Here is a 14,422-nt window from a genome sequence, read left to right on the forward strand (position 1 = left end):
TTTTAACGAAGTAATGACAGGTTATAGTCATAGGAGATTTATTCCCGTTCCAAGACCTCCACGAAACACCACATTCTATGAGTTCGTTGGTACTTTGAGGGTACCAAGAAGAGGAGACAATATTTTCAAGACTCCTACCTCATTCTTTAATTGGAAGTGCAAAAAAAAAAAAAAAAATGCATCTAAACCAACAAACATCGGTCAAGACAGGTTGGCCAAGCTTGAAGAAACATTCCAGAGTAGAAAATCGACGATAATTAACTACCGCTGAATTTTTTTGTCATTTCCATTTCCATGTGTTTCTGAAAAACAATGGATGTGAGGACAACAACACTCAAAATAAAATTATAGATGAATGCTATTTCACTCTCTTTTGCACATAGAAAGAATAGAAGCATGCAAATAGTACCCACGTCACTAACATAAATAATTTATACTTACAATTCCCCAGTAGCCTAAAGAATAACAAGTTTTTATAATACAACAAAACAATCTCTACATGAGGTTGAATTCTGAAGCCTTACCCCACCTATATTAATATTATAAATATTAAATATTATAGTACACGTTAGCAGAAGTTATCCTATATTTATTAATATAACAGCATTATATTACAAAATATTGGCCTTGGGAGATTTTCCAACATAACCTCAATTGGCCTTTTGAGGTATTCCATTCTCTACATCAGATGAGCAGCTCAAAGTCCTCATTTTCCTAACCTATACATTTAAAATAATGTGAATCACTGCTTCAGCTTTTCATATACAGAGAAACACTCATTTAATCACAAAAATTAAAATTAATATTAAAAAAATAGCATTGACTCAAAATAACAACTACCTTAATTTAAAGTATATAGTAACGCTCAAGCGTGTCTTGATGGATCTTCGTGTAACTGTGCTCCCCTTACATTAGGATCATCCTGCCACAATGAAGAAGCAACATTATTATCCTCGAAAAATAAAGTAGTGACGAGTAAATCATCACGTTAGTTTACGAGATTGTAGGGATCAAGCAATTTAGTTCATGAATCAACAAAATTTCAAGTTGATCCTTGAATTGAAATTTCTCAAACACACAAACCGTTTGAGACAATTTCAGAGACCGAATTGACGTCCCAACGAGATTAATGTGATCAAAGATTTAATTTTTCAGGAATCATTTCAGAATTTCGTTATTCTCAACTATCAAATTGTCCGATCCCCACAACTTAAAGGATTATAATTATAACTTTTCAAACGGTAATAATATCTAAAAGGCTTCGAATAACCATACTAACCCTAATGCTGTATGTGAAACCAGTTCGCAAAAAATCCAGTTGTGCCTGCAAGTTTTGATTGTGTAAGTATTCATCAAACATTACAAGGGACAGAAAATCATCTTTAGAATTAGTGAACCATACCAAACCAGGCATGCTTTGATGTGCACCGTAATAACCATCGTGGCTTGTTGGTATAGAACTCATTGGTCCCTATACACATAAAATAGTTTGTGTTATTGCAAGTCAAGAAATATTTAATAAAAAACTAATCACCATTTCTTCTACACACCAGTCCTTGAAGAGTCTGTTGATTCCCATAGTAATCATCACGTGTTGGTCCCATTAAGTTCAACTGAACAATCAGATAAGAGGATTATTAAGTTCACTCGTTGAACATAATAATAATAATATACATTAGAACTATTGCATTATGTGTATCATAATCATACCATTCCCTGCACACTCTGTTGTGCACCATAATAACCTTCGAGGGTTACTGCAGTTCTTGTGCTGAATTTGTCCTACAAAAGAAGTTCCTTTTAACTGTAAGCATGACGAGTATTCATTTAACTAAGTTCAAATTCCCACTTCATGCTTGATAAAAAAAATTATAATAATAATCCTCTACGTTCACAATATGGTAAAGTCCAATGAGTCTTCTATTGTTTTTTTTAAGTAGATATGAGGCCTGTATTTAATCTACAAGCTCAAAGTCCCCAAAATTATATGATCAATCACACTTTGATAGGTTAACTAGTAATGTAGGAGGACAAACCATTTGTTGCATGTTGTCTAGTGCCCCGACAGTCATCACTTCTGCCTCCGAGTTCACCTACAATCCAACAAGGAGGTTATGACAGGAAGAAAAAAAGGTCTACCAGTCAACTTTACAGAAACAACAAACCTTTTTCTTTTTAGTTGGATTCTTCTTTTTGTTTGACTTTCCCATATTTCTACTTTGGGTATCTTCTTCAATGGAAAGCTGACCATGAGCCCCTGATGTACCAGCTTCTGCAGGACTCTTGCTAGAATTGTTAACACTCACGCAACTTTTGTGCGCCTCATTTAGTGCATGGAATGCAATACTATAACTATCTTGAGACAATGATCCCTCTTCGCTCAGTTTTAGTGATCGATGACACAAATCATTGTATCGTTGCACCCTAGCCAGCATATGTTCAGATTCTTCTCCCGTGACATTCCTGACCTTTGCATCTTTTGTCCACCGTTTCAAAACATATTGAGATGGGAACACTGAATGGCCAGAATATTGAAGAACCACCAATGCATGTCGACAAAGATAACCTTTATATTCAAATAGCCGACATATACAAGACACCTCTGATTTTACTTCATTCACCACAACAAAAAAGTCTCTGTTTATTTCCATATCATGCACCCTGTGAACAACGTTTGTCTCATCCTGCCTGTCAAGTTTAGGATGACAAGCCACTGCACCAATAATCTCAGCTTGGATCTTCTTGAATACTGTATGGGTGCAAATCCCTGCAACACTCTTTTCTAAAGGTGAAGGAGTTTTCAATGTTGCCACTTTATTCCAAGTATCAGAATCTGCTTTTGCTTCCTCTTCATACCTGTCTTGCAAGATGGTTTCATACTGTTTAACAAAATCTTGCACATAGGTCTTCCTATGAACATATTTGTCAAAGAAGGAATTTACACTTTCAGATCGTTGGGCAGTAGACATGCCACCTAAGAACACATCCTTCATGAATGTTGGTGCCCATAACTTGCGATCTTCATACAAAGACTGCATGCATTCATCCTGTCGAAGCTCAAATCTATCCAAAATTTTCTCCCATCTATTGTCAAAATCATCACTTGTCAATGACCTATATATGCATTTTTCAAATTTTGCCATAAAATTCTCTCGTTTTTTAATTACAGGAGCTAAATTTTCAGATACCTTCCCCAGTATATGCCATAAGCAAATACAATGGCAAGCACTAGGAAATACATCTGAAATAACTGATTTCAAAGTCATGTCATGGTCAGTAATTATAACTTTTGGAACTTGACCACCTACACCTTTCAGCCATGTCTGTAATAACCAAGAATATGTTGCGGCACTTTCATCTGATATCAAGGCACACCCAAGTAATATAAATTGGTAGTGCTGGTTCACCCCAACAAAAAGTGCAAGAGGCATCTTATATTTGTTTCTAACATAGGTGGTATCAAATGACACTACATCACAGAAGTTGATATAGTCATGCCTACTTTTAGCATCAATCCATAAAAGATTTTTCAGCCGTTGATCCTCACCAAGATCTACTGCATAAAAGAAGTTAGAATTCATACTTTGCATCTGAATAAAAAAATCAAGCATAAGTTTAGCCTCCCCAAACTCCAGACCCAAATTACGACCTTTTTCGAACGGATTCTTTTCATTCTTGATACCAACCACAGTTTTGTATTCTGCAAACTGCCTGGCCATCACAGCATACATTCTTCTTGTTTGTTCACTTACTGCCTGGGCTGGTAAAAGTTCGTGATTATGCTCCTTCACAAAGCTATGAATGACCCATTTCCCATCTTGCCTTCTTTTTACATGCATGCTTGCTTTACAGTCGGTCTTAGAGCAAGATCTTCGACCAGTTGAATTTTCAGATTCTTGCTTGTTCTGTCGAGCTCGTGGTCGGTTGAAGGATTTATCATACTCTCGTTTTGTTCCATATCTGGAACAAGCAAACTTTGCATCTATAAATTCTCTTGAGGTTTTTGAACGGCGACTATTTTGTATTGCAGTGTTGAATCCCATTGATCGAGCATATTCTTGGTAGAAAGAATAAGCTTCCCCATGAGACTCGAATTCCATACCAGAAAGTGGCTCAAGATTTGTATCTTCCTTAAACATTGCAATATCAACTGTGGGGGAATTCAGATCTCCACCATTTAGAGCATGTACCTCAATGCCAGCTTCAACCATATGTCTGTCGTCCATACCTCCATTGTGCAATTTTTCTTCACCTTCCAACATGTTATCAAGTGTAGTTGTTTCTTCTTCTTCTTCCTTATCATGTTCACCAGTGGGTAACCTGAGATCTATATCCATGATGAGAACAACTTGCTTTGATGATTTTAAACTGAAAATTATAAAGAATAGAAATTATGTCAAGCCATCAAAAAGTGTAACAGACATGGAATTTTAATTTAAAACCAAAGGTGGAAAACATAATTCTGCTAGTGCCAATGCATCAAGTAGTTAGCTCATGTTTAAGAGAAATAACAGTTCATTAGCATTGTACAAAATTTGCAACATCAATCATTAATCAATGCTCCTAATTTAGAAGTGGCAGGAAACTTATAGAAATGGTCCAAATCCTCCAAATTTAGAAGAAGTGACAGGAAACTTATAGAAGTGGCAGGGGAAAATGTAAAATTGTAAACCAGAGGACTATATATGGCTAGAAAACCAACAGAGTTGATCAAATAGAGGATAGAAAATCAGATAAAATAGACATAAAAGAAAACCAACAGAATCCCTAGTTAGAAGAGCCGGTCAAATGGAGGATAGATTACTATGTAGTGGTAGAGGCAGACCAAGAAAGCATCAAAGTGGAACTATTAAGATCTAGAATTAAATGGCCTCGTTGAAGATTTGGTTTTGGACAAACCATCATGGCATCAAGCTATTCATTAGTCAACTTACCTAGTGGAAAAAAGTTTGGTTTCTGTTGTACTGTTCCCTATTTCCCCCTTTTCAACACCAATAACTATTTATTTAGACCAATCAATATATACTGTTTCCTTTTTCCCCCTTTTTACCATCAATACCTGCATATTTAGACCAATCAATATATACTGTTGATAGATGAGGTAGGGAAGAACCAAGCATCAAGTGCTTTTCTTTTCCAATTGATAGTAAAAGTATATTATTTGTTATGCCCTTGATGAAAGATAAGCTACAGACATTTAATGTTATAAGAAATCACTAAGTCCATTCTTTTTTTAGTTCTGATGGTAAGAGAATTTGCATCTCCAATTACATCTCGTTATCTCCTGCAAGTCTGTTTCTTCCGTGATTACATTGCTAATGTACCAATCTACCTAGTCATAATCTAACTCTTTATGCTTTTTCTGGAAGGTCAAAACTTCCAATGAATTGCACAATTAAACAAGATCAACACTAATGAAATGCTACAGCTTAGAAAACCACTAAGGCTTATATATCTTCCCACACACTGTTACTCAGTCAATCTGGAAATGGGTGCTACTAGACACCTCAGAACACTCACTATATATGCACAAAAGTTATAGAAATTAGAAAATGTCATGTTTCAAGTTATCAATTAAAACCACTTGAACCAAGTTGGATCATAAACCAACATCAACAGTTTTTAGAAAACCATAAATCACATGCTAAATTCAATCCAAATCAAAACCAACATGTAGTGGAAATAATATACCATTGAAGTGGGAAACAAGGAGACCCCTACCTAGACAAAAAGAAAATTGGAGGGAGGACAGACAATCTTCTTAAATCCCATTCCCACCTAAAATGGATAAACAGAATGATACCGGGTGCTTTTATGATGCAAGAATTGGTGTGGCTAGGAAGGACTGTGTCGTATTACCTAAGATGTGTAAATAAGTGGTTCAACTTTTAAGTGATTAAATAAAGCATGTTTGGCAAAAATTTTGTCACCAAAGTGAATGCCTGATGGACAGAGGTGTACGTTTACACATTTAGTAAAGTCCGAGGCTTTTTTTAACCCTTTCTAAAAACTCAAAACGCTTTTCATTTACAATGAAACTCTGTATAGAGCCATTATTATCATTTAGCAAAACGCATAAAGAAGAAAAATAGACTAATGCATCCCACTTTCAGACTAACAGGGCAAATCTAGCATTCAGCAAAATCATAAAAATTTAAGCCATGCAACTTTAGTCAGGGCATCATGATGCAGAAAAAGAAAATGACTGGCCTAAGTATTAGCAGAGCACAAACATAAACATTAGGAGAAAGAGATATATTCAACCAAAGGATCCACAAAAATTCATTCATATTGAGTACTGCTATCCCAATAAAAGATTCTAAGACCTTTGATTTCAAAAGACCTGTTATACCAGGAAATATACCCTGATTTTGAGTTAGAATCAGAAACACAGATTCACAATATATACTTGTATAAATTATGTATCCTCCTGGCAAAAGCAGTTAACTCTATGATGAGAAAAAACATAACATGATACTAAAATACAGGCGTAGTTAAGAAACCTCATTTAGCTATGCAAAAAATCATGCCAAGAAAGATTACATAGACCATAAGACTTTATTCTAGATTCAGAAACAGCCTTTAAGTTACAGCAGAAATGAAATTTCCAAAGCAATTTTATAAGCTCCAAGACTCTCTCACATTACATTTTCTAAGTCAAATACCGTTAGCTTAAATAAAATTAGACTTCTCATTTTTCTTTGATTAATATCATATAGAAGGGAGGCATTAGTGCAACAGTTTAGGTTGTAACCATTTGACTTGATGGTCATGAGTTTGATTTATGCAACCCGCTTGTTCTAAAATTGACCTAAAGCCAGTTATATCTGTGAAAAAAAATTCAAGATCTTTTAGAGATTACTGTGTTTGATCTCGAAATATTTGGAAATTTTCTATGATATACCATATAATAACAGAAGTGGCTTCAGTTCCATTGCCAACTTGTGCTATAATAAATAACCAAAAATATAAAAGCAAATAGTTTGGAGAGAAGTATGCAAATGCAACAGTTTAACCTTACATTCTAGGCAGCATTACATTGAATTGTTCTATATAAGTGCAGAATAATTCACTTAGAGAAGACATTCCATCAAAAACCACGACTCCAATAAAATGACCAAGAAAGGGCGTAACAGCCGCAACATTGGTATGATGGTATATGTCCAAGAAAAAGACGAAGCCTAGCTCATGATGACAATAATTCCAACATTATTAATAGATTTGGATCTAGGGAAGCAGAGAGTTCGAGACAAAACAAAAATCTGAAAACTGAAAACGTCAATTGTATTCTGAATCTGTGTTGCTGGGAGCTCAGTTTTGGACTTACATAGGGATCATAGTCAGCTACGAAGGTAACGCCTCTAACAGATTAATAACAATTGTTAACAGCTGTCACTAACAACAGCCTCTCATATACGTGCGTAAATACATTAAATCATAGTCAAATACATCATAGAAAGAAAGAAAGAAACAAATACTCTGACAATCATTTATGACGAAATACGGAAATCATTCTAAATTAAATGCAAAAGAACCCCAATGTCAACCAACACAATTCAGCCTGTTTTCTGAAATCAAACAAACAAGAAGCACGACAAGGTAACCTATCTAAATTCCAATTCAAAACTGAAAAATTAAAATTTCAAACACAACACAACTCTATCATCATGCAGCAGATAAGAACTCATCCACACACACCAACTCCATAAAAAGCACATAATCGAAAAAACTATAATAGTGAATTCATTCATTCAAGCCACATTTTCCCTATCGAAATTCTATTAAATCAAACATAAAAGAAAACAACACAGCGTGCACATTCAAATTGACGATAAACTTGGCAGAATCACAGCACCGTAATTTCAATAAAACCTAAACTTTAATGCTTCAACAAAATCACGATGCCACCCTGATTTCGTCAAGCTCACTATCAACTCAAACATGTATTAAAACCAATGTCATCAATCGCGGATCATGAGAAATAGCAATTTCATCGAATTTCGCTATGCGATAGTGCTATAATGCCGATATTCGACAAAACTTTGTATTAAATAGTGTATCGCAGAACAGTAAAACCTAAACTTTAAAGCTTCAAGAAAATCACGATGCCACCCTGATTTCGTCAAGCTCACTATTAACTCAAACATGTATTAGAACCAATGTCATCAATCGCGGATCATGAGAAATAGCAATTTCATCGAATTTCGCTATGTGATAGTGCTATAATGCCGATATTCGACAAAACTTTGTATTAAATAGTGTATCGCGGAACAGTAAAACCTAAATTTAAAGCTTCAACAAAATCATGATGCCACCCTGATTTCGTCAAGCTCACTATCAACTCAAACATGTATTAAAACCAATGTCATCAATCGCGGATCATGAGAAATAGCAATTTCATCGAATTTCGCTATGCTATAGTGCTATAATGCCGATATTCGACAAAACTTTGTATTAAATAGTGTATCGCAGAACAATAAAACCTAAACTTTAAAGCTTCAACAAAAACATGATGCCACCCTGATTTCGTCAAGCTCACTATCAACTCAAACATGCACTAAAACCAATGTTGTCATTCGCGATCACGAGAAATAGCAATTTGTTCGAATTTCGCTATGCTATAGTGATATAGTGCCATAGTGCTGATAATCGACAAACTTTGTATTAAATAGCGTATCGCAGAACTTCACTATGCGATAGCGCTATAGTGCCGATAATCGACAAACTTTGTATTAAATAGCATATCGCATGACAATAGCAGTTAATTCACATTCCACTACGCTATAGCACCGCCAAAACTACTACTCCCTCCGGTCCTTATTATAAGAAACAATTGACTTTTTAGGTTCATTGAATAACTTTTTAGGTTCATTGAATAATTGATGTATCTTGTTATAAATTATAGACCAAATACATCACTTATACAATGAATCTAAAAAGTCAATTGTTTCTTGTAATAAGGACCGGAGGGAGCATTTGACAACACTCACTAAAACAAACAATAAAAACTCAAACAGACTGCCACCTCATACAATTCTATACCTAACTAACTCGAACGAAAGCATATATAAATAAATGAGCTGCATTGGTTAATGAGCTCCACTATAAACGAATTGTTCAGAAGGACCTAAGTTCGATCCCTGAGTGAAACAAACTTTTGTCAGATTTTACCTATCTTTCGACGGAACTTCGGATTATCAGAGTCCGAGAACCGGAAGGTTAACATCATATAAATAAGTAAATAAATAAATACATTAATTTCAAATAAAAAATCACCAAAGCTAAATATAATGTAAAATGTAAAATAAGCATATTTCAACTCATAATCAAGGTTTCAAAAAAAGGACCGGTACCGGGATTGCGGCCGTTACAAAACGGTATCAGCAGCCACCGTGACCGTTTTTGGACCTTTTCACGCCGAGAACAAAAATCACAGGAAAATCGCCGCTACGGACTCCGTTACAGACTTGAAAATTCAGAAATTTTGAACAGGAGAAAAGGAATCGAATCTCATATTTAAAAAAAAAAAAAAAAACACAAGAATACAAGAACAGGAATCTTATCTTTTTTACACAAATCAATTACTTACTTCTCTTCCTGCTTGAGATTTGCGATTCTTGTGTTGCCGTTTCTTGCTTCACTCTCTTTGTTCAGGTTCCTGCTGCCTGCCGTTTGCGATTTGCGATTTGCGATTTTGTTGTGTTTTTTTTTTTTTTTTGAGTGAATAACACACGTATTAATAATAATTATAATTAATAATTACTTTTATATGCAATTCGTCCATGTAATTTAAGCGTGTTTTAATTTTAGGGTTTAGGGTTTAGCGTGTTTTAATTTTCGTCCTTGTAAAAAAACATATTTAAGAATATCCCTGCAAAAGAAAAATGTTTTAAAAAGGTCTTTGACCCCACTTCAATTATGATTTGGCATAGTTTTGACCATGTGGTAGTTGATGACCGTGTTTATTACACATAAGAATCATGTTTTCTTGCGAAGTCATATTCTTTTATCAAACATAATCAAACATGTATCATGATTAATATGCATTTCAGTTTATCATTTAAATAATGACAATTATGATCAATTGATCATTTTCAACAATTTTTTAAAACGAGAGAAAATAATTCATTACGAAGCGATGAAATCAGAGTCATTTGATACATGTCAAAAATATTTCTCTCTTCGAAGATTTTCATGTTGAAGATTTTTCTAAATATTTTCAATAGGTAAACATCTTTAAATGAATATGCAATATGATTTTCTCATTATAATAGAAATCAACTACATATATTTAGAATTTGGAAAACACGCATGTTCATAATCAAGTATGTGTTTAAACTTATCTGTAAGTGTGCTTGTGTGAGTTCTCTTAGGTACTTATCTTTCAAGTTTTCATGCTTAAAAGAGATTCTAAACACATAAGATGAGTCTGAAGAGAAGTATTCATGCAACATATTTATGCACAAACATATACTAGTATGTCATTGATGTTTATATCTCTATTTTTGTCTCCAAATTTTGCAGGTGCAACAAGGTAGACATTCAACAATGATTAAACAAAATATTCATGCCAAGAACATGTTCAATATTAGTTTAGGAACAAAATATGTAAATCCCTTTTTAGATCAATTTTGAATTTATTGTTAATTTATTAACAATTCACACAATTATTCTCTTGTTAAATATGATTTTTATTTTATTTTATTTTGTTGAAATCCTATCAACGATAAAACTGAATTAAAATATTTATATTGAAATACATCGAATATGATTTTTAGATAAGTCATCAAAAATCAATTCATGAAAATACATATGTAAGAATAAGATATGACATATATTGTATTATAGAAATCATGATATTTTGACCTAGAAGAGTATTTTAGTCATTTTTAGACTCAGTGGTATTTTGGTCTTTTTATGAGAAAGGGTGAATTAGTCATTTTATTAAGAGAGTTATTTTTGGTGTTTTGAGTGAGAATAATTATTTTTACCAAGTTACTAGTAGGTTGGGGTAATTATTTAGAGACGGTAATTATTTGGTATTTTAAGGGTTTAAGTTAGTAGTAACTTTGGTGAATTAGTTGGTAAGAATATTGAGCCTATTATGACAATTAAAAACATAGCTCAATTAGAAGGTGGTATATAAGCATAACTCTTGTGAGAATTAAGGTAAATCTTCATTATTCATTTCACAAAAACATAAGAGGTAGTGAGAGAAAGTGGATCAAGAGGATAGAAGAGGAAGCTAAAGAAAGAGAGAGAGGTTGGGGTTTGAAGAGCTAGTAGCTAAACTGAAGCCAAAATTATGATTCTTGAAGACTAAAGGTAAGGGAGATGGTTTCCTTTCATAGCTAAGTTATAATCTATTATTTTCAATTATGGGTTTAAGTGCTTTTATGTTTATTGTGACTTTTGTGATTTTTGAATGATGAAATTTGTGCTCCTAATTCAAGTGAATTTGTGAGTATGATAAACTTCATGAAATTGTTGTGTTATGTGCTTAAACTTCATAGTTGTTGTTGTTGTTAAGTGATTTTGATGATTTTTGTTTATTTGAGTGTAAATCGTGAATTTGTGAGTGATTGTTGTTGAAACATGTTTAAATTCACTTCATGAATATTTGTTTATGTTTGTATGTTGATGGGGTTTGAATTGGTGTGGTTGTTTGTGAAGTTTGAATGAAAAATGAACATAATGATGATTTTGGTAAAAATTGATGTTATGATTCCATGTTGGTTGTTGTTTTGATTATCTTTTTATGTATATAAACTAATGTACAAGTTTTGGGAACGAATTTGGGTCAAAGGGGATTAAAAACAAGGATTTTGGGTGAAAATTGGAGAGTTCCCGAGAGGGAACAACCAAGAACAGGGGACCTGTTCTGGTGTAACTCGTTGTGGTGAGTTGCCCAATACAAAACCCCATGTTAGTATGAGGTTTTGAATTCATGTTAGTATGTAGAATGTGAATGAATCAATGATGATTGAGTGTTTAATATGATGAATGTCTTGGTGTGGGTTGTTCCCCGTCTTTTATGTAAAATGTGATTGTGAAACTTTAACGTTTCCTTAAAGTGTTATTTGTTGATAATGAACTATGATGATGTTTGGTGATGATTATAAGGATGTTTGATGATTCTTTTGGTGATTTTAACTTGATGATGACTTGTTGATTGTATGGATGTAAATATTTGATAATACAAATATTGGTGAAAAATATAATTCGTGATGATTATTATGTTAATATAGTTTGGTGAGTTGTTCATTGTCAAGTCCTTACTTGAAGTTCATGCATTCATAATCATATTGAGGTGATTTGAAGAACATAATTGGTGATGTTTATTACATAGTTTCTGCAAAACATAATTGGTGATGTTTATTATGTTGGTGTATTCATTAACGGTAAAATTATCTTCGGAATCCTAATGGTACCACATGCATCTAGAGAAGAGTATAGAACATTGCATACATTTGATATTGGTGAAATTGTGTCATACTTGACTGTGATTTCGTGATTATGTGCATTTGTGAAACTTGGTGAATTATGTGAAATGTGATTGATGAATTATACGAATTTGGTGATCTATGTGATCAGTGAATATTGTGAATTGTATAGAAATGTGCACATGATAATGTTTGTTATTCTTGGTGATGCTTATACACTTGGTGAATCTATTTGATGATAATTATTTTGGTAATAGTAATGAGGTGAGAATTATATATATATATATATATAATTTTCTAACACTTTCACAAATAGACTCATACTTTCTAATTCATGAAGATAGTTGCATTATCTAGGCTTATGCTAGGTATTTGGTGTGTATACTTGGTGTGTATCTAATCAACACACGCTTGTACAATTAGACCATACAATTGGTCATTGCTTCATCTTAGGTATTCTTTTATGATCACGAAACTAAATAAATAGTGCTTGAACGCAAATATAAAGATATTATCCTCAAAATATTCAATCATTTTTTTTATTATCAATTTTCATTATTATTAAAAAATGTTTATTTATGTGTGTGCGCACAACACTATTTTTTGATCTTGCGGCCATATTAGAATACTTTTGCTCACCTACCGGCTATCTAATTAGATTGTATTTTAATTTTTTTTTTCTATTCTATAAGCAGAACGAATCAGGTGTTGGAAAATGGAAATATTCTCGCCATTATATCCTTCCGATTGATATTCAAATTTTATTCTTATACGAGTATCACCTAATATTGTACTAGTCTACGACTGTTGCATACTTGCATGTAAGAATTGCAAGTAATGTTGGTGGTGGTTATGTATAGTTGCATAATTTTTGTCTAAATGCATTAGACTCCCGGTGGTTTGGTCGTCTCTAGTTCCATTACATTTTTTTTTTTGCAAAAATAAATAATAAAATTTATTGATAACAAGTCATGGCACAAGAAATGTTCTGGACAACCATAACACAAGATACAAACCAGTATTACTGCTCAAAACATGTCATTCTAAAAGATACATAAGAAACTAAAGTTATATAGTGATGCATTTGTTTAAAACTCCTCATTCAAGGGACCAAGACACAATACATCCTATGTGTATCCTTATCCTTATTATCTAACCATTCTTAACATTCCAAACCTAATTTGCAAACTCTAACCCTAAAAAATTGGTGACAATGTTGCCTTAATGATTGTCATTAGTGTTCCAACCACCTATCTCACATTACAACACAAATTTGAATTTCAACAATGCATTAAGTATATTTTTTTCCCAATAAATTAGTTTGTAATTAATGACATGGTAGAAATGTTTATTTTCCATAAACATCCAGCTATTGAATGACTTTACAGCTTCCCTAGATACAAACTCATAATAATAAGATATGTATTTTTGAAGCGGGTGTTACAAAATTTATGCTGAAGTCATTCTCCTTCATTGAACCTGTTGTTCGACCAAACATGGAAGAGACACCAAAAGCGTATGAAATAAAAAAGAAGACGACCAAAAATTGCATACTATAACTAGTATGTTTGGCACATCCTATGACACTTGGTTTTCTTCATATTCTTTGTTGTTTTTGTTTGGAACCAGTACCGCGATTTAAACATTAAGGATGAATGTTATTAAAAAGTGCATTTATCTTCTCTTGAATTAATTTGATACATAATTTGATTGTTTACACGTGAGTTAGAATCATGTAGGTCGGTTGTTATCGATTTTAGGCATGTATTTAAAATAGTTTGTTATTTGTGTATTAGTTAAATATTAAATTTGATTAATATATATATATATATATATATATATATATATATATATATATATATCATACTTATATCTAATCTTAATTAACATTGCTAATGACTTTGCAAACCCTAAACCTAAATGATTTTGGCTCCAAAACAAGGGAGGCCGTTGGATCTATCATTTGGCTAAGCATGCAT

At 33.1% G+C, this 14,422-nt stretch overlaps 1 protein-coding gene and 1 long non-coding RNA gene across 4 annotated transcripts; one reads left to right on the forward strand and one right to left on the reverse strand.

Moving 5' to 3' along the window:
- Positions 1 to 387: 387 nt before the first annotated feature.
- Positions 388 to 9,720, reverse strand: LOC112420345 (protein FAR-RED ELONGATED HYPOCOTYL 3). 3 transcript variants are annotated; one of them, XM_039831397.1, is made up of 10 exons: positions 9,590 to 9,715; positions 9,354 to 9,408; positions 2,166 to 4,368; positions 2,037 to 2,093; positions 1,711 to 1,782; positions 1,551 to 1,613; positions 1,403 to 1,471; positions 1,280 to 1,324; positions 841 to 922; positions 388 to 719 (listed from the first exon to the last, which is right to left on the reverse strand). In XM_039831397.1, the coding sequence occupies exons 3-9, from the start codon at positions 4,335 to 4,337 to the stop codon at positions 866 to 868; spliced, it is 2,535 nt and encodes an 844-aa protein (XP_039687331.1). In that variant the 5' UTR covers positions 4,338 to 4,368; positions 9,354 to 9,408; positions 9,590 to 9,715; the 3' UTR covers positions 388 to 719; positions 841 to 865. The 3 variants fall into 3 exon arrangements, with proteins under 3 accessions (XP_039687331.1, XP_024634991.1, XP_024634990.1); XM_024779223.2 differs by having other exon boundaries at positions 9,354 to 9,466; positions 9,590 to 9,713; XM_024779222.2 differs by lacking the exon at positions 9,354 to 9,408 and having other exon boundaries at positions 9,590 to 9,720.
- A 1,297-nt stretch (positions 9,721 to 11,017) lies between these two features.
- On the forward strand, positions 11,018 to 14,132 carry LOC120579694 (uncharacterized). The gene is made up of 2 exons (XR_005645447.1): positions 11,018 to 11,325; positions 13,139 to 14,132. It is a non-coding gene; the product is annotated as an uncharacterized lncRNA (long non-coding RNA).
- Positions 14,133 to 14,422: the final 290 nt, after the last annotated feature.

The sequence above is a fragment of the Medicago truncatula genome, chromosome 3, assembly GCF_003473485.1.
Source record: "Medicago truncatula cultivar Jemalong A17 chromosome 3, MtrunA17r5.0-ANR, whole genome shotgun sequence".
NCBI lineage: Eukaryota > Viridiplantae > Streptophyta > Magnoliopsida > Fabales > Fabaceae > Medicago > Medicago truncatula.

Coding starts and splice junctions, on each gene's coding strand:
- LOC112420345 (XM_024779222.2), bottom strand. CDS start 4,337: ATGGATATAGATCTCAGGTTACCCACTGGTGAACATGATAAGGAAGAA. Junction 1,472..1,550: donor AACAGACTCTTCAAGGACTG/GTGTGTAGAAGA, acceptor TTATGTGTATAG/GGACCAATGAGTTCTATACC. Junction 923..1,279: donor GTTTCACATACAGCATTAGG/GTTAGTATGGTT, acceptor TCATTGTGGCAG/GATGATCCTAATGTAAGGGG.